This window comes from Rhinolophus sinicus, chromosome 1 (genome assembly GCF_057876585.1).
Source record: "Rhinolophus sinicus isolate RSI-liver-muscle chromosome 1, RSI-T2T, whole genome shotgun sequence".
In the NCBI taxonomy this organism is placed as follows: Eukaryota; Metazoa; Chordata; class Mammalia; order Chiroptera; family Rhinolophidae; genus Rhinolophus; species Rhinolophus sinicus.
Genome location: NC_142501.1, coordinates 59,593,399 through 59,612,258, shown reverse-complemented (window position 1 = coordinate 59,612,258; position 18,860 = coordinate 59,593,399). Strand labels below are relative to the sequence as shown.

Here is an 18,860-nt window from a genome sequence, read left to right as displayed (position 1 = left end):
AGCAACATAACAGAAAAAAATCGGTTTAAGCACCTAGCATGTAGATAACCGCATCTGCTAAACACACCCAGATTTATATAGGAATGGTTTTCATCTATGCTATTATAACTTAACTATTTAATGCAAAATTAAAGTGACTAAAGAGTTGCTGTTTAACTTTTAAAAGTACTGTGTAGAGCAATCAGTTTTCCGTATTTCTGAAGGACAACTTTGGAATAGAAAATATTTTGCACCTTTCAGATTGTTATACCATTAACCCAGTTATCTTTGCTATCCTTTAATTCCAGAGCTGGAAACAGAATTGTTGAAATATTAGCTGAACAGCTGAAACAATTCCAATCCCTCGAAACTTTGGACCTCAGCAGCAATAATATTTCGGATCTTAAAACGGCATTTCCACCTCTACAACTCAAATATCTGTAAGTCAAGTTTTCTTTAGCAAAAATTTTTTTCTATGGTGAAACTATTGTTATAATTTTAAAAAATCAATTTTAAGATATAACAAACTTTGCCTGTTTTACTGCTGATGGATCAAAAATGTAACTTTCTTACTGACTCATAATTTGCTGTAAGCCCAAATAACCACCATCTTCATTTTATTCTTATTATTTTGAATTACAAAAAAATTAGACATCCTTTGTTAGAAAAACTATGCAGGGTGCAAAGTTCTTTTTTAAAAATAAAATTTAAACTATTGTTTCATTAATAAATCAACTTCATAAAAAGTGGGTAAGCATTTCTCACAAATTTTTATAATCGTCAGATATTCCCATACCTCTTTCCCTAGCAATGTATGTGAATCATAGTCAATACTGGTCCACCAGGACCTAAAGAGCAATTATGTGAAGTGTCCATTGGTACAAATGGTGGTTAGGGTCTCTGGAGATTCTTTGTAATACAGACAATGCATGCACATTATCTTCCCAAAGAAACCAGAAAGAGAGGCTCATCTTTAAACTTTCAACAGGTATATCAACAGCAACCGGGTCACATCAATGGAACCTGGGTATTTTGACAATTTGGCCAATACGCTCGTAGTGTTGAAGCTGAACAGGAACCGAATCTCAGCTATCCCCCCCAAGATGTTTAAACTGCCCCAACTGCAACACCTGTGAGTAAAATGTCCTCTTAGATAATGTTTCCTCGCCTCCTTTTGGTGCCTGTTCCCTAAAATTCGCAATGTGGCAAAAGGAGTTTAGAAGCAAGGATGTGACCGCCCTCCCTTCAAGAGCCAGAGTTGTAGAATCCCCAAATCAGAACGAGCCTTAAACGTCACCCAGTGCAAGCTCCTGCCTGACAAGGCATGTTGGGTTGTTACCGAAAGAGTGAACGTTGTAATCATTGAACACCGCTGTACAAAGGCGTCATTGTGGCACTGAAGAAATCAGGGGGAATCTCAATGGTTGTGGTTTATGAGAATAATACCGACAACTCCAGGAGGCTCTGATAGCTTAAGTGGCTGTAAAGAACTGTCTCGTTAATAATGGTTGAATGATCTGTGAACAGACTCCTACAAAATAGTGGTTTTCAGCCTTGGCTGCACATTACAGACACTTGGGAGCTTTTAAAAAACCCAATGCCCGGGCCACACCCTAGACCAATTATATTAGAACCTCTGGGGGTAAGATCCAGGCCTCAGTAAGTTTTAAAACTCCCCTGGTGATTCCAGTGCGCAAACCAAGATTGAGAACAACTGCTCTAAAGAGAAAGTATTAAACATAAGAATCGTGAAAGAGAGTAACCAACCTTTTTGTAAACAGATTGAACAGGATAAACTTGACATCCATCCTTCTAAATGGACCTCACGTTTTAACGTAACATTCAATATTCTCATTCTGGATAATTTAAAAACAAATATTAATTTGTTTACTTCTATACTGAGTGCACAAAGGTTTAGAAATTAAAGTGTAGTCTAGTTTCAATCTTTTATTATCCCAAAAATACCTCACACATTTCAGAAGGGAATTCACTTACTGCTAATAAATCGAAATTTTTCTCAGTAAAAATGTTTAGAAATTTAAAACAATCTATGTGATTTAATACTGGCTAGTGTAACTGTATTGTAGCAATGTCACATTTTATTACTACCTACAGAATTTGTCATATAAGCTAACTATTTAACTATACTATTCAATGCAGTGAACTGAACCGAAACAAGATTAAAAATGTAGATGGGCTGACATTCCAAGGGCTTGGTGCTTTGAAGTCTCTGAAAATGCAACGAAATGGAGTAACGAAACTTATGGATGGAGCTTTTTGGGGGCTGAGCAACATGGAAATCTTGTAAGTGTGGGTTATCACAATTCCTCCTCGGGTAAAATGATCACCTAACACTCAGTAGCTTTTATTTGAAATCTTGTGTTAAAATCTCCTAATTTACAGTAGTCATATTTATAAGTTAGTTTTGTTTCAGGTAATATAGCTGAGAAGGCACAAGCACGTAGTATTTGTTGCTGATGTCTTTATGTAGTAACAGCTAAATATCTAGTAACAATGGGAATATGTAATAGGTTGTCATCATACGTCCCCTTTGAAGAGACGAGATAATGAACCTTTGATCCTACTTTTGATTCTTATTGTAAATGTAGGCAGCTGGACCATAACAACCTAACAGAGATTACCAAAGGCTGGCTTTATGGTTTGCTGATGCTGCAGGAACTTCATCTCAGCCAAAATGCCATCAACAGGATCAGCCCTGATGCCTGGGAGTTCTGCCAAAAACTCAGTGAGCTGTGAGTTGCCTTTTATTCTCCTCAAGTTGGAGAGCAGGGATCATGCCAGAGCATGAGCTTCTTACCACTGATCTGTGAAATTTTCATAACAGTTTCCAAGGTGACAGCTTTGTTCACATGCAACCTAGGCGTAGTTTCGTTGTGATAAGTTGAAGCCAACTCTGCTGTTTCGGGCCTGTGTGCATGGGCTAACGCAATGATGGTCATTTTCAAATAAAGAGAATTTTTTTCTTTAATTTACTGGGGTCACAGATAATGTTTACCTGAGTATTATTAAGAAGGCGGAGTTTTAGAGTAAGGATTATTGTGCTTACACATATTACCTGTTTTTTGTGTGTTTTTTTAAACAAAACAAATCATTGTGTTGAATTAGAAAATAAAAGCTATTATTTGTTTTTTGTTCCTCTTTTCTTGACAGGGACCTAACTTTCAATCACTTATCGAGGTTAGATGATTCGAGCTTCCTGGGCCTCAGCTTGCTAAACACTCTGCACATTGGGAACAACAAAGTCAGCTACATTGCTGATTGTGCCTTCCGGGGCCTTTCCAGTTTAAAGACTTTGTAAGTTACACATTTTTGCTCTCCGTACAGGAACCTAATTGATTCCTAAACATGCCCACTTTTCTCCAAGCAGATTTCCTTTGTTGTGAAGGAAATGTGCACAGCCTTAGAAGTAGCGTCTTAATCTTTCCCAGATCAGTTTGATTAAAATCGGCCCATTTCATCCATATATGTTTCTTAAAGGGATTAAAAAGGACAGTGATCAGATTGTTTGGGTGATTATACAATTAGCCTTCTCAGGATCCCCAGGAAGTTGGTAACTGCTCAAGAGGGAAACAATTTTAAATCCACTCATTTCTCTTTATAAAATGCAGATTAAAAATTACCTAGAGCAAAAAAGATACGCAAAGGACAGCAAAGGGAGATGCCTGTTTATTGTACCAAATATATCCAAATTCGATCTCTGTCCGAGAGAAAGAAGAGGGAGTTGGATTAATTGACCTTTGAAAAATCTCTCAAACGTTAATTTTAGTGTTGTGTAATGGGCTTTTGATTTTTGCACTGTCAGAAACTTTTGCTCTGTTCACTGTTTGAAGCATTACATAATTGAGAGACATGCTGTATGCTTTGGCGAGCTCCTGCTTGTGTGGTTGGAACAGTGGTTTTAAACTTTAATGTATTTTTCAGACTATTCAAGTTTTTCAGAATTTAGTCATCTTGATAGAGGAATTAATAGACTCAGAGTCAGCTGTCCTAATTTCGGGCATAAACATAAAATGTTGAGAGAGGAGAACAGGGTGTAGGAGGAGGTATGTTGGAGAGAGAGAATTTTCTATTGTTTGGAAAGCGGGTGGAGATGATGTGGGGAATTATGAGGAATTTATTACAAATTGCTTGCCACCTGGGTGGCGATCTTAGATTTCTGAGTGTATGTCTAAAGAGAATGCTTGTATCTTTTGTTAAGTACCTGGTACTAGTTTCAGTAACATCCCTTTATTATATTAGGGACCTGAAGAACAATGAAATTTCCTGGACTATCGAGGACATGAATGGGGCTTTCTCTGGGCTTGACAAACTGAGACGTCTGTGAGTACAATTTGCCTCATAATTTGGCTCACTCTTTGACCTAAACATTGTGCCTTAATTAAGTAGTTCCACAAGCTGACATCACAAATAATTTAAATTTAGGTGCTTAATCTGGTTGCTACCCTTTGTCATTTCCCCGGATGAGTGCTGTTAAGACAAGATGTGTATTAATTTGCTTTTCTTCCTTGAGCGTGAGGGTTTTATTCAACACTTTGGTTTGTGTAATTTATTTTCATAGTGAGATAAGAATATTACATTGTTTTGAGTGCTTAGACCCTTAAGATCATCATTGTGTAAAAGTTTCAGCATTTTGAGATTTTCAGTGTTGTACTCTACTCACAGGGATTTTTAAATGACGTGACCCAATATTTGCTGATACCACTACACTAGGTTTCAAGTAATACAGGATAAAAACATGGTTATATTAAGCCAGAAAGTAGCCTTGCAGATGGCCAGATCCTGTATTTTAAGCCCGTGGTCCTCAGCTTGAGTTCCATATCGCCCTGAATTTGTGTGGATGACAAAGGTATCCATGGAGAGGGAGGTTAAGGAGAAAGTCTCTACTATTATCGGCTTTATTCATTAGTGTGCTGAGAAATTTACTTGGAATAAAGTTTCTACTTGTTCCTAAAAAGACTCTGAAAATCACTGCTTTAATTTAACCATCAGAGTAACTTACAGAATACCTGTTTTTGCTGGATTCTCTATTGAATGCTGTGAAAAACATGCTGAACTATGTTACTGAAATAGATAGCATGGATATGTTTTTACAGGATATATTGTTTAATTGAAGAAAATAGAAGTAGTCACAAATTATTTCAAAATTATTTTCTCATGAGAATTCCACCCCAAAATGGACTTTATTAACTGTTCCAATGTACATATTTTTCCCCCCAGAATCCTGCAGGGAAACCGGATTCGATCTATTACCAAAAAAGCCTTCACTGGTTTGGATGCATTAGAACATCTGTGAGTAGCTGGAATTTAGTTACCCTAAAGATAGTGTGAGATGGTTATCTACCTATGTGTCATGAAAGAGAAAACAAACTAGAATGTAATTTTGTTGGCGTTCTCTCAGAACCATAAAGTATATTTACACATCTGTGTACCCTCTGTCTGTCATCTGTCTGTCTATCTATCTGTCTCTTTCTCTACATATCTATCTGGAAGTATACAGATTCACATTTTTCTTTGCATTTAAGGACAGTGCTGCATATATCATTATTACTGGGTTTTATTTTAGTTATTTTTCTCTGATAGTGATTTTTTTAAACTACCATTTATTGTGCGCCCACAACATGTCAGGCATGATGCCACGGGTTTATACATAGTCTTATTTAATCCTCATGAGAAAACTATTCACTAGCTATTATTATCTTTATTTGTAAGTTAAAAAGTGGAGGTTCTAAGGGTTTATTGATTCTGTTAGATAGTTAAAAAGGGGACTTAGATTTTAGAGATCAAAAAAAGACAGTTCCCATAGTCCTTAAGAGTGACATTAGGAAGGTAATAACGCTGTTTTGAGAATTTTTGTTAGTTTGTTTTTGCTGTTGTTTAATTACAAAATGTACAACCTGTTTTCCCCCCTCTATTGTTCTTTTACTTGTTCTCTTTTGCTGTTACTGTGTTTCCCCGAAAATAAGACCTAGCCGGACCATCAGCTCTCCTGCATCTTTTGGAGCAAAAATTAATGTAAGACCCGGTCTTATAGTAAAATAAGCTTGAGTCATAAAAGACGCATTAGAGCTGATGGTCCGGCTAGGTCTTATTTTCGGGGAAATACGGTAACACATCAGTTAGCAACTGGCAGAATCAGGACTCAGACCAGGGCTGCCTGTACTTTCAGTGTCCCAGCATTACACGAGCTCTTGTCTTCACAATTTGCCACCCCTCCCCCCACCAGTCACTCCTGCCACACATTTTTGAAATGACATTTAGGGGCTAAAACAATTTCAAAGTTAGGAGCACAAACTAGGCAACCATGATAGGAGTCAAAACCTACATGAGCACGGAACCACCCAGCTGCTTAAAACCATGGGTATATGTTTTATACTGATAGTAAAAGTGCAAAGTAGCATAAAATATGTCCACTCCGACTATAAGGAATGCTTATAGCCAGAAGTTTTAGTATCTATTAACTTGGACAAAAGAAGTTATAGTTGAAAGTGCACATTTGGTTTGTACCCTCGTTTGTGTTGTGTGTTGAGAGTGAAGAGTTCGCTGTTCTCTGTGGACCACCTTGCTGCCATCTTCTGACTTACCTGTTAATTTGAGGGAGATTTGGATGGCTGGCCATTCTTACGGTGCCGCAGTTGTGGTAGAAGGATGCTGCAAAACAGAATTTGGAAGGGTAGACCAGTATTGCTGGACTTCCTGAAACAAGTTATTTTCAGATGGAAACTAGCCGAAAGGGTTTGTCATCTGACCCATTCCATTTCTGGGAAAGTGGAATTAGTGGATCAGTGGAGTATTTATTAACCTCTGCTTCAGTTTTCTAAGCCTTCTTGACTCTCCCAGCCTCTTTCCTCTGCCCATGTTTGGTACCTTCATTCTATCTTCTGTGGCCACTTGTCTCATTCAAAATCCCTTTTATATACTCTGACCCTTGTAAAGAAAAACAGTAGTAAGCATCGTGGAAAGGACTTCAAACTGCCTGGAAGTACTAGTTAAAAATACAATCAGCCCAGCATATTTGCTCATTGTACAAATGCCCTGCCTGAAGTGTTTGTTTTAAAAAGCAAGTACATCTTGTCTAAACACTTTACTGTCTTTACCGCAGTGCGTTGTGTGTGGCAGAATAGGCTACTGATTAACAGCATAGATTTCGAAATTGAAAATAATTGGGTTCAAATCTTACCTGCCCCTGTCATGCTGAGCAAAGTAGTAATACCATCTTTTGGGTCTCTGTGAGGAATAAATGTGATAATCTATGTGAATTGCTTGACACAGTCCATATCATAGAAAGTATTCTATACATGATAGTTTTTTAAAAGCATAATTATGAGACATTTTATTTGTGTATTTAAAAGTTACTAATGGTTAATTTAAATAATGAGAAATTCAGTAACATAATACAGCAGAACGACTTGAGCCCTTATGAGTCAAATAACCTGTATGTGGCAATGTAAAGTGAATCTCTCACCGTAACACAACCAACCTCTGGTACAAAAATCCTGTTCTTCAACCCAGGCCTCCTAATGGGTTCTTTTGGGGTCACCCCATTTGTGCTTTCAGTACACAGAGTATTTGTTAGGTGAATGGAGTGGGCAGTGGGGGCCCCAGCTTTGCCTGAAGGCATGCAGTGACCGTAGTTATTTGATTTGATTGTTTTCAGAGACCTGAGTGACAACGCAATCATGTCTTTACAAGGCAATGCATTTTCACAAATGAAGAAACTTCAACAATTGTAAGCTTTTCTTTTCCTTCGAAGAGGTTTAAACAAAGCAGAGATGGGAAAACCATCATGGGAATGTATCATCCTATAGTATGTCTTTGTAAAATGTGTCTGGCATAGTCTTCATATTATTTAACTTGAATAACAGAAAGCAAAAAGAAAGCAAAACAAATGAAAGAAAATATGTTCCTTGTGTTAAAAAGAGGAGTTTCTTTTTCTTTCTGTGATGAATTCGCCATTTAAATTTGTGGGACCTAGTATATATTACAGTGCCTAATCATAGTAACAAGTTTTCAGTAGTAAGGTTTTTTTTTTGATATATCAGCACTTTCATCTCAGTAGGTCAGTAAGAACAACAAAAAATCATGCTAGTTACATTTCTTGCATTTTAAGATGGACTATAGGATATTTATTACATGGGGTGTATGTACTTGGTTTCCACATTCATTGCTTTGTTAATATTTACTTGAGTTTAGTTTACTTGTAGAAATCTGCATTTCATACAAAACAAATTGAATGTAATTACTCTCCTCAGGCATTTAAATACATCAAGCCTTTTGTGTGATTGCCAACTAAAATGGCTCCCACAGTGGGTGGCGGAAAACAACTTTCAGAGTTTTGTAAATGCCAGTTGTGCCCATCCTCAGCTGCTAAAAGGAAGAAGTATTTTTGCTGTGAGCCCAGATGGCTTTGTGTGTGGTGAGTCTAACTATTGCCCTTGCCTTTTATTCATTCTTTTTTTTTTTAATTCCCATTTGTCCAAATGATTGTTTTGAATAAATGCATGTTCTCTTAAAAAAGCTTTTTATTTCTGCTGAGATAGATGCAAATGGATCTATAGTTTGCTCATTATTTTAATTTTACAGATGAGAAAGAGTTTTCTACAATTTCTTCATCTTTGTTTTGTCATTAGGATGGTTTGGTGGAAAGAAAATGACTTTGGATCTTGGGGGAATTGAAGGATATAGTCTCAGCCCTTTAAATTCCCTAAATCTCAGTCTCTGCATCTATGAGATGGGAACTCTGCTGTCTGCTATTCCCAACTCCTGGGCTTGTTGAGAGGCTCCCAGGAGCTCAGTGAAGAGACCCTGTGCAAATGCTATTTCTGTGGGTCAGAAAGAGAAAATTATTAGCTCATGATTTATAGGCTGCTAAAAATTTTACTATTGGTGGATAAAGCATTACAAGTAATAGAAAGTTTGAATTTATTGTAAATAAATTCAAGGTCTATTGTTTTAGCACCTAAGCATCTCAGCATTAGAAATCTGCTTACCCAAACGTCACAGAGCTAGTTAGCAGATCTGGATCAAAACCCAAGTTTTCATCTCCCTGGTACAGTTTGCTGTCTACTATACTATACTGTTGTTTACTACTCACTGCCATGCAGACCTTTGTAAAAATAAATGTGTGTATAGAACATGAAATCAAAATTTGCTTAAATTTTAGGATGTGCATTAAGATATTACAGAACCTAATTTTACACTTTAAAAAAATTATTTTAAACTGCTTTGCCTACAGTTGTTTAGTTAAGTACAAGAAAAATATGTGTTTTTTTTTAGGTTGCAGCATTAAACAGTGCCAACTATTTCTGGAAATAAAACATCTGATGTAGCTTTTGGATCTAAATAAGCCTTTGGCATTCATCTATAAGGGCCTGAGCTATTCCTTTCCCATGGTCCTTATTTCAGTTCTCTGGTCCCAAGATATGAACTCTTTATTACTTTGAGCCATACATACAGTATCCATAATATTTCATTCCCTCCATTGTGAATCTGAACTTTGATTTACCAGATGAAAATTTTAGCATAGTCATACAAAAGAAGAAACTCTTGATTACAACATGCAAGCATGACATTGGAAATTAGCAGCATTGCAGTTATCAGAACATTACACACACACACACACACATTATTTTTTCAGAGCACCCAAGTAATACATTTTAGTAGATCTAAGATGTTTCCTTCTAGGTTTAGATCATCTCTGAGAAACTAAAGTTCAAAAAGGTAACTTTTCCAAAAAGTAACAGAAAACTAAAAATAAATGTTTGGAATGAAAGAGTTGCTTAGCTCTAATTATAATGTAGCTGACAGAGAGCGGTCTGATTGTCCACGCTAAGCTCCAGGCTGAAGCCAGGCTCTCACAGTGAGTTGGGAGGTGCTTTTTCCTTCACTACAAGACTATTTTTTTCTACTCTACATACACATTACTGCTCTTAATAATGGATTCTGTTTTTGGTAAATGTGTTAATTGCTGTCTTTATTGATATTGGTTATCATTATTGATGTTTGATTTTCTTTCTTTTTTTTTTAATTTTGCTGCTCCTTATAGGTGGAGAACATGGGGAAAATTGTACTTCCTAATAGTAACATTTAAAGATGGCCCATGAGCCTAGAAGTTTCTTAACTGATTTTTTTTTCTTGTATTTATATTTAAAAAAAGCACAAGGGGGAGGGGATAAACTGTATTCCAAAATAACAGTCTCCTCTCAGTTAATGATTGATAAATAAGTCTCAGTCTCTATTTACAATGAATGAAGTCCTTTATAAACACTCTTCCAGGCTATCATTTCAACACTGAGGCTGCTGGTCCATCTGTGAAACATACACAAAGGGTAAAACCTAAGCCACTGTTTGTTTTGAGTTTCTTGGTGTTCAAATCTGAGTAGCATTTGGACTCTCAAGCCTTAAAATTGTTTTGTTTCCTCCTCTCCATTTTGAACAGATGATTTTCCTAAACCCCAGATCACGGTTCAGCCAGAAACACAATCAGCAATAAAAGGTTCCAATTTGAGCTTTATCTGCTCGGCTGCCAGCAGCAGTGATTCCCCAATGACTTTTGCTTGGAAAAAAGACAATGAACTACTGCATGATGCTGAAATGGAAAATTATGCACACCTCCGGGCCCAAGGTGGCGAGGTGATGGAGTACACCACCATTCTTCGGCTACGCAATGTGGAATTTACCAGCGAAGGGAAATATCAGTGTGTCATCTCCAATCACTTCGGTTCTTCCTACTCTGTCAAAGCCAAGCTTACAGTAAATAGTACGTGATCTGACTTTTCCTTTTACATTTAAAGACACCTTTTAGAAGCAGAAAGTACCTGGTTTCCTCTTTGTCTTATTCCTATTCCTGTCCTCTGCTCTTACACTTTTCCAGCTAACCCTTTCTTTCCCTACCCCTCTCTCCACAAAATGAAGATTCTTGGTTATTTGTATCTAAGCAAGCAATGTTTGTGTTACAGGCCCCATATGTAGTATGGTGGGTAACCCACAGATGAAACAAACACTTTTTTGCTCTTTGGGAGTTCACAATGTATTAATTTGATGTGGGGGGGCCGTGAAGTACAATGTTAAAGTGCACTGCCTTTAACTCAGAGATCTGGGTTTGAATCCTGCCACTTCTGCTTACAACTGTGTGACTCTGAGCAAGTTACTTAACATCTCTGTGCCTCCATTTCTACATCTGTCAATTACAGATAATTGTATCTACCTTATAGAGCTATGATAATCATTAAATAAAATAATTTGTTTAAAGAATGCCTGGAAACCAGTCAGTGCTCAGTAAATGCAGTGTTAGCTGCTGTTAATAAAAGTATATCATCGTTTGCTTGTGAAGCAGGTATACAGTTTTATAGTAGGATCCTTGCCACTTTATCATTTAATTGTTTATATCTTCCATGGCAGAAGATTTTGTATATGATTCATTAATGCATTCAACAAATGATCGCAGAGGCCTGACACAAAGAACAATTTTGAGTTTAAATTGTAGGACAGAAACCCATATCTAAAGTCACAGGATGTTAGAGCCAAGACGGACTTTAAAAAAAAAAAAAAAAAGGAATTGTCAGAGTACAAAGAGATGAGCTGATTTGCCCAAGATCTTAGATAATTACTGAGGAAACGAAAAAGTAACTAGAAAATAGCAGAAAGACCTTCAGTCTGAAGATCAGGTGACTTGTGTTTCATCCTGACTCCATCATTTCTACCTGAGTAACCTTAGGAGAGTCATTTAACCTTTCCATCTCAACTTCAGCTCCCTTGTCTGATATGGAAGTAACCTCTGCCCTACTTATGTCCGGGACATTTGTAAGTGACCAAAAAATAAAAAATAAAAGGTACCAAAAACAAAAAGAGAAGAATGAAATTGAATCTCTAAAACTCCATAACGCTAATGCCCACATTATTCTTCTGATTTCAGTGCTCCCTTCTTTCACCAAGACCCCTATGGACCTTACCATCCGTGCCGGGGCCATGGCACGCTTGGAGTGTGCTGCCCTGGGACACCCCGCCCCACAGATAGCCTGGCAAAAGGATGGGGGCACAGACTTCCCCGCCGCGAGGGAGCGACGCATGCATGTTATGCCTGAGGATGACGTGTTCTTTATTGTGGATGTGAAGATAGAGGACGTCGGGGTGTATAGCTGCACAGCTCAGAACAGTGCAGGAAGCATTTCTGCAAATGCGACTCTGACTGTCCTAGGTAAGTGGGTATTTTCAGATTCTGTGATATAAAGTAGTCCTAGCGATACTAGCTTCCCCAACAGCCCTAAGTGTCAGAAGTTGTGAGAGTAAGAGGTAAGCCACAGGACACTGCCCTTTCCTGGAGAGAACAAATGGCTTCTCATTCGCTTTGAAGTCAGGAGTGCATTACATCTTTAAGTGTTTGGCTAGTGCGATGAATCTGCTCCTGTCCTCTGAGGATGGGGAAATACTTTCCCTTTCTTGTAGGGATCACCCTCATCCCTTTTTCCCATCATGCGTTCCCCACCAGTATCTTAACACTATAAAGAATATATGAGAAAATAGACATGAACAAATTAGGAAGAACCTACTCCTTTCTCAGCTCTAGAAATCAGTTTGTTTTTTATGTGTAACCTAAACAAATGCTTTTTAAAAATGTGAACATGTTAATATGTGTATCTTTAAAGGGGTTGAAGTAACCTATTAATACCAGTTAATAAAAGTAAATTATTTTCAGAATCTTAATATAGGCCTGGACACCCAGCGCTAGAAAGTTTCTCTTTAGAAATATAAATGTTCTGAATTTTTTAATGCACTCTAGTTTTTGAAATTATTTTTACACATTTCCTGTTTCTGAAAAACGTCTCAGATGTTTTGCTTTGCCCCACTTTCATCATTCCCCAGTCTTAAGAGAGAGAGAGAGAGAGTGTGAGAGAGAGAGAGAGAGAGAGATTGAGGCAAAAAATGGTAAATATTATCGTATCCTTAAATGGCGGCTGAATAATGAAATGAAATCCCAAATGTTGTGTATGTTTAGGCTCTTAAAGAAGCGTGCATATGAAGTTGTGGGAGAATAAAACTTTAACTTCCAGTTTTAATAAATTCAAGTGTTTGGTTTTATGCAAAACCTAACTCCATTTAAGAGAGAAAAAAACGTAACCTGTCATTTCAGAAACGCCATCATTTTTGCGGCCCCTATTAGACCGAACTGTGACCAAGGGAGAAACGGCCGTCCTGCAGTGCATCGCCGGAGGTAGTCCTCCTCCCAAATTGAACTGGACCAAGGATGACAGCCCTTTGGTGGTCACTGAAAGGCACTTTTTTGCAGCAGGCAATCAGCTGCTGATCATTGTGGACTCGGATGTCAGTGATGCTGGGAAATACACGTGTGAAATGTCTAACACCCTGGGCACTGAGAGAGGCCACGTGCGCCTCAGTGTGATCCCCACTCCGACCTGCGACTCCCCTCAGATGACCGCCTCATCGTTAGATGATGACGGCTGGGCCACCGTGGGCGTTGTGATCATAGCGGTGGTTTGCTGTGTGGTAGGCACGTCGCTCGTGTGGGTGGTCATCATATACCACACCAGGCGGAGGAACGAAGATTGCAGTATTACCAACACAGGTGTGTAAACAGAAGCTTGGCACAGGCTGCAGCAGTCGTGTTGTGTGTATGTGATTCTGCAGTAATTTTCTTCTAGAATGTGTGTCTCGCAGACTGAGGCCGTGTCACGAGGGTGACTCATTTGTTTCAAGCTGCAGAAATACGGTTAGCTAAAAATAACACCCGGGCCCAAAATAAAGCTGATGTTGAGAGAGCACTACTTTTTGTTAAAAGCTCATCAGAATATCCTGTTGGCTGTGAGATAGTGAAAATCATAGAGTTCAACAGTCTGGCTCCTTCACAAGATGGTAATAGAGAACTAGGAATAGCCCTTTAGGTCTGAAGTATAGACTCTGCTGCAGTTTTTGTTTTGTCTTGTGTGCCTATGTGCATACGTGTGTGCAGGCATCCAGGTAGGATCCTGGTCATTAGTGGGAGAGGGGCTGTGGCTTGCCTAATATGTGCAAACTCTTATATTGATGGGTAATGTTAAGTCAGGAATATGGCAGAAATCAAGCTTGATTCAAGAGAGATACTATCTGTGAAAATTCCTAAATCTTTGTCTTCTTAAACATTGGTTGTTTTTGAAATTTGGGAGGGGCATCCCACAGGCAATAAAGTAGAAAATCAGTTCATGCTCTCCAGAGCAGCCTTACCCGAGCACTGCAACAATCAAGATGGTTTGGGAGGAGTAGATTTGATTTTTACAGAAACCGAAACAGTATATATTGTTCATCGGGGGAACCCATGGGGCACTTACGATGATTCTTGGTTAATAGAATGCTGTTGTTTGATTGTAGATGAGACCAACTTGCCGGCAGATATCCCTAGTTATTTGTCATCTCAGGGAACATTAGCTGACAGACAGGATGGCTACGTCTCCTCGGAAAGTGGAAGCCACCACCAGTTCGTCACTTCCTCAGGGGGCGGATTTTTCTTACCACAGCATGACAGCAATGGTGAGTGTTTAAAATTAATGTGGGCTGTCATTGTTTTGAAATAATCTGATGGAAGGCTCAAATATAATACTAATTTTCACTAGAAATTAATCTTAGGGCTAAGATCACTAGCGAAGCTAAAATTGAATAAGTTCTCTCAAATACTAGAAAAATCTTTGTTTCTGACAATAAAAGAAGACAAATAGGTCAAGTAAAGTTTAATTCCTGAATGCAGTATAGTATTTCCTTTACGTCATAAATATTCTTTGGCCCTGAATGTGCCCTTTACTTAAATGACATCGGCTGGTTTCATGTATGGACTTAAAAGTCAAATGTTTAAAAACAATTTTATTAGAGAAATCTAATTCTGACTCTTGCGCTAAGAACTGTGTCGTTTTAAGAAGAATAACTGAGGTGCATAACTAAGAGCACAGAGTTGGTTCGAAACCCACTTCTGACGCTCCCCATAGAACTTCCCTAGTAGGTTGTTGTGAAAAATTAAGTAAAATCATAGTGGAAAACTACATGGTTTTTGGCACATATGAAGGGCTCATCAAGTAGAAGCTATTGAAGCTACTTTCAAACATGGTATCATCTTTTCCCACAGGCGTTTATTGAGTATCTGCTCTGTGGTGGACTCCGTAGTTGGGAGGGAAGCATATTTATTTTCAATTTCACAGTTTAGTCAGTGATGAGACAAAAAGTAAATTAATAATTGTGAAGTACTTGGCCAAGGCGGTGATAGGAGGGGTAGAGATGGAACAGAAGATTTGAGCATAAAAGTGGATGTTCTGGTTAGACTCATTTGGTTGCAAAGAGCAGAGGCCCACGCTCATTCAAATGTAACAAGTTTACTGAAAAGATGTTCACAGAAGGCTCAAGGGGCAGAACTGGAGCATAATAGTGCTGCGCCACCTGGGTGCTGGGCTGGAGCTTGGTCTGCTCTCAGCAAGCCGCCAGCATTCCTCAGGCACATTCTGCACGTCTGCTTCTTTCTAAGACCACCATCCACTCTCTGCCGGTCCAGTTCCTGCTCCCCAGGCACGTGGCTCATCATGGCATCCCTAACCCTCACCGGATCTCTTGTCCTTCAACTGTTGTGTCCACTACTAACTGTCATATCATTTCTGGATTGTTGAGCTCAGATACTCACAATAGGATTTTTTTTTTTTTTTTTTTTTTTGACTGAGCCCATCTTTGATCTGGGCCTTAAGAGGTCCTTTGTTAAGTGCCCATCTGTGGTCCTCATCTGTGACTTTGTGGAGGAAGATGCTTCAGGTCATGGCTGCTTTGGCTGCAGGATCCAGACACAGATCAGTTTCTCTTGAAAACAAGCTGGGGCCAGCAGCCAGGTTACACGTCCAGTGCAACGGCTAACCCAGTCCTCTTATAGTAGAATAAGACGTCACACGTTTGCTCAATTACTCATCCAGAGGCTTCAATACATTTTTTAAAAGCCCTAGATTGCTGCAGGTTGTTTTTTCCCTTTGTATGATACTGTCCCCAAAATTTCCATCTATAAGCATGGAAAATGCCAAAAGTGGAGAGAATGTTGAATGCTAATTGAATAAAATTGGTTCAGTGATGTAAGATATCTGTTTTAAAGGGACATGCCATGTTGACAACAGCAGTGAAGCTGATGTGGAAGCTGCCACAGATCCATTCCTTTGTCCCTTCTTGGGACCCTCAGGCCCTGTGTATTTGAAGGGAAATGTATATGGCTCGGATCCTTTTGAAGCCTATCATACAGGTATGTGGTTTTCTTAGATCTGAGTTCTGTTTCCTGAGAGACTTCTAGAAGCACTAACTCTTATTTCCTTCTGATATTGTCTCAAAATTAAAAAGGGTGTGGTCCTGACCCAAGAACAGCTTTAATGGACCACTGTGAGCCCAGTTACACAAAGAAAAAGGAGTGCTACCCATGTGTTCATCCTTCAGAAGAACCCTGCGAACAGAGTGTCAGTGACATAGGATGGCCTTCACACATGAGGAAGTTAATCAACTCTACTTATGCTCAAAATGAAGGACCGGGAATGAAAAATGCATGTCTAAACAAGTCCTCTCTAGATTTTAGTCCAAGTTCAGAGCCAGCATCAGTTACTTCGAGTAATTCGTTCATGGGTAAGTTTATGAAATTATGAGCTCTCTTGACTCAGGACTCATTCCACATTACATGTCAGAGAGCAGTGAGAGCTTTGAATGCCAAACTGGTGAAAAATGTTTTTTAATTATGCTGTGATGACATTCTGTTAGTATACATGTTTCTAAAAGCGGAGTCCGACATGGGGGATTTTCCTTGATTATTATGTGTCTAATCCACAACTAAGCCCTAGGAGCTTTTGGGGTAACACTGTGTGTGGCATCATCTAGAACACAAGAGTTTCAGGAGTGACTTAGGAGCTTAATTTGTCAGCCATGTGGAAAAAGTGGTTTTGGGCTACAACAGCCTTTGGGGTGGAGTTGTGTGCACTGCGTGACTGTGGTTTGGGATGTCTGGTGGCTGACAGCGGAACCCACAGCCGGAGGGAGGGCGGCGTCCTACCTGGCAACAACTGCTCGTCAGCCAAGCTGGACTACCTTTGGCGAAGGAGACCCTCGCTGGTTGCGGTACACACTGGCTGTCACCAAGATTCGTGTGTGGATTTTTTTAGTCTAGTGCATGGGAGCAGTGGGATGGAAGAACTGAGATCATCTTTTCACTGAATGGAGATAGGGGAACATAAACCACAATTTGTCTTGTTTTTTAAAAAGTAGAATTGTAAAATATTTTACCCAGCTATTAAGAAATGTTATGTTTTGTCACAGGATAATTACCTATATTCCTTTATGAAAATAATATCTTTTATACAACTGAGGCAAGAATTTGAGTTAACTGAATAATGTTTTCCTCCCAAAAATGAAAGGGCGTGACATAAGGATTGTTTTGACAGAAACTTCTTTATTCAGGCACAGTTTATTTGTACGTTACTGTCTAAATGCTCTTCATGGAGATTGTGGGCTCTCAAGTCCTAAAGCTGGGTTTTGGGAGAACTTATATTGGGGAACTTCATTGCCCAATGGTTAATATCAGTGTGGGTCATGAGAAGTAATCAAGAATGGATGCATGTATATAAGAGGGGGGTAAATACATCCTCAGCTCCACTCTGTACGTTCTCTCTCCGTAACATAGATACACACCCCAGGACCATAATGTAGACTTGACTTGTAGGAAATGCTTATTCATGCTCAGGGGTAAGGTGCTCCATTTGAGAGATGCTTTTTGTTGGTTTAAATGCTAGCAAAAGGACCCATATATTCAAGGAGCTTTTTTCTTTCAGGAACATTTGGAAAGCCTCTGAGGAGACCTCACCTGGATGCCTTTTCAAGCTTTGGACAGCCATCAGATTGTCAGCCAAGAGGCTTTCACTTGAAAGCTCATTCTTCCCCAGACTTGGACTCTGAGTCAGAGGAAGATGGGAAAGAAAGGACAGATTTTCAGCAAGGAAATCACACATGTACCTATAAACAGACCTTAGAAAACCACAGGACTCCAAATTTTCAGTCTTATGACTTGGACACATAGACTGAATAGGACCAAAGAGTTCTAACATGCTACCTCAAGTGGACTTTTATTTAAAAGAGAGAGAATCTTATGTTTTTAAATGGAGTTAAGAATTTTAAAAAGATAAAATGCCTTATTTATACAGATGGACCAAAATTACAAAAAGTTATAAAAATTTTATACTGGGAGTAACGTTCATATAAGAATTCCTTTTTTAACTATTTTATAACTGTTTTATGCAAAAAAATATCTTATGTAAATTAATGGTATAAATCCATGACTATTTTATGTATTTTTATAATGCCAGATTTCTTTTTATTGAAAATAAGTACTAAAGCATTTTAAATAATATTTGTCGTGTACTGTTTTTGAATAGAGTTCACTTCATTTTATTTTGCACATTACATTTAATAAAATGTGTCATTTTGATCCCAAGCCACACCTATACAATAACATTTTTATTGTTTTTAACACATTGTAGGCTTATTTTGTATTAGCATGTCTCTCAAATTGATAGAAATTATACACAGCACATTAAAATATGAGCAAAAAATGACCATTCTGCCTACCTACCATGGTTGTTGTAATACAGACTCAGATTAGTGTATCTGAAAGCACATATCATGTTTCCCCGAAAATAAGACCTAGCCAGGCCATCAGCTCAAATGCGTCTTTTGGAGCAAAAATTAATATAAGAGTCGGTATTATATATATTATATTACGTTGTATTATATTGTATTATATATTATATTTATTATAAAGACTCAGTCTTATAGGAAAATAAGACCGGATCTTATATTAATTTTTGCTCCAAAGGACGCAC

At 38.4% G+C, this 18,860-nt stretch overlaps 1 protein-coding gene across 1 annotated transcript in view; it reads left to right on the top strand.

Moving 5' to 3' along the window:
- Positions 1–18,388, top strand: part of LRIG3 (leucine rich repeats and immunoglobulin like domains 3) — a 44,957-nt gene extending 26,569 nt beyond the window's left edge. Inside the window, exons 4-19 of the mRNA XM_019742463.3 lie at positions 288–419; positions 968–1,111; positions 2,140–2,283; positions 2,589–2,732; positions 3,151–3,294; positions 4,240–4,320; positions 5,218–5,289; positions 7,655–7,726; positions 8,250–8,413; positions 10,436–10,756; positions 11,912–12,193; positions 13,127–13,579; positions 14,359–14,517; positions 16,103–16,246; positions 16,342–16,617; positions 17,814–18,388. Coding sequence (XP_019598022.3) covers positions 288–419; positions 968–1,111; positions 2,140–2,283; positions 2,589–2,732; positions 3,151–3,294; positions 4,240–4,320; positions 5,218–5,289; positions 7,655–7,726; positions 8,250–8,413; positions 10,436–10,756; positions 11,912–12,193; positions 13,127–13,579; positions 14,359–14,517; positions 16,103–16,246; positions 16,342–16,617; positions 17,814–18,058 — 2,977 coding nt within the window. The 3' untranslated portion in view covers positions 18,059–18,388. The remainder of the gene's footprint in view (positions 1–287; positions 420–967; positions 1,112–2,139; positions 2,284–2,588; positions 2,733–3,150; positions 3,295–4,239; positions 4,321–5,217; positions 5,290–7,654; positions 7,727–8,249; positions 8,414–10,435; positions 10,757–11,911; positions 12,194–13,126; positions 13,580–14,358; positions 14,518–16,102; positions 16,247–16,341; positions 16,618–17,813) is intronic.
- The last annotated feature ends 472 nt before the right edge of the window (positions 18,389–18,860 follow it).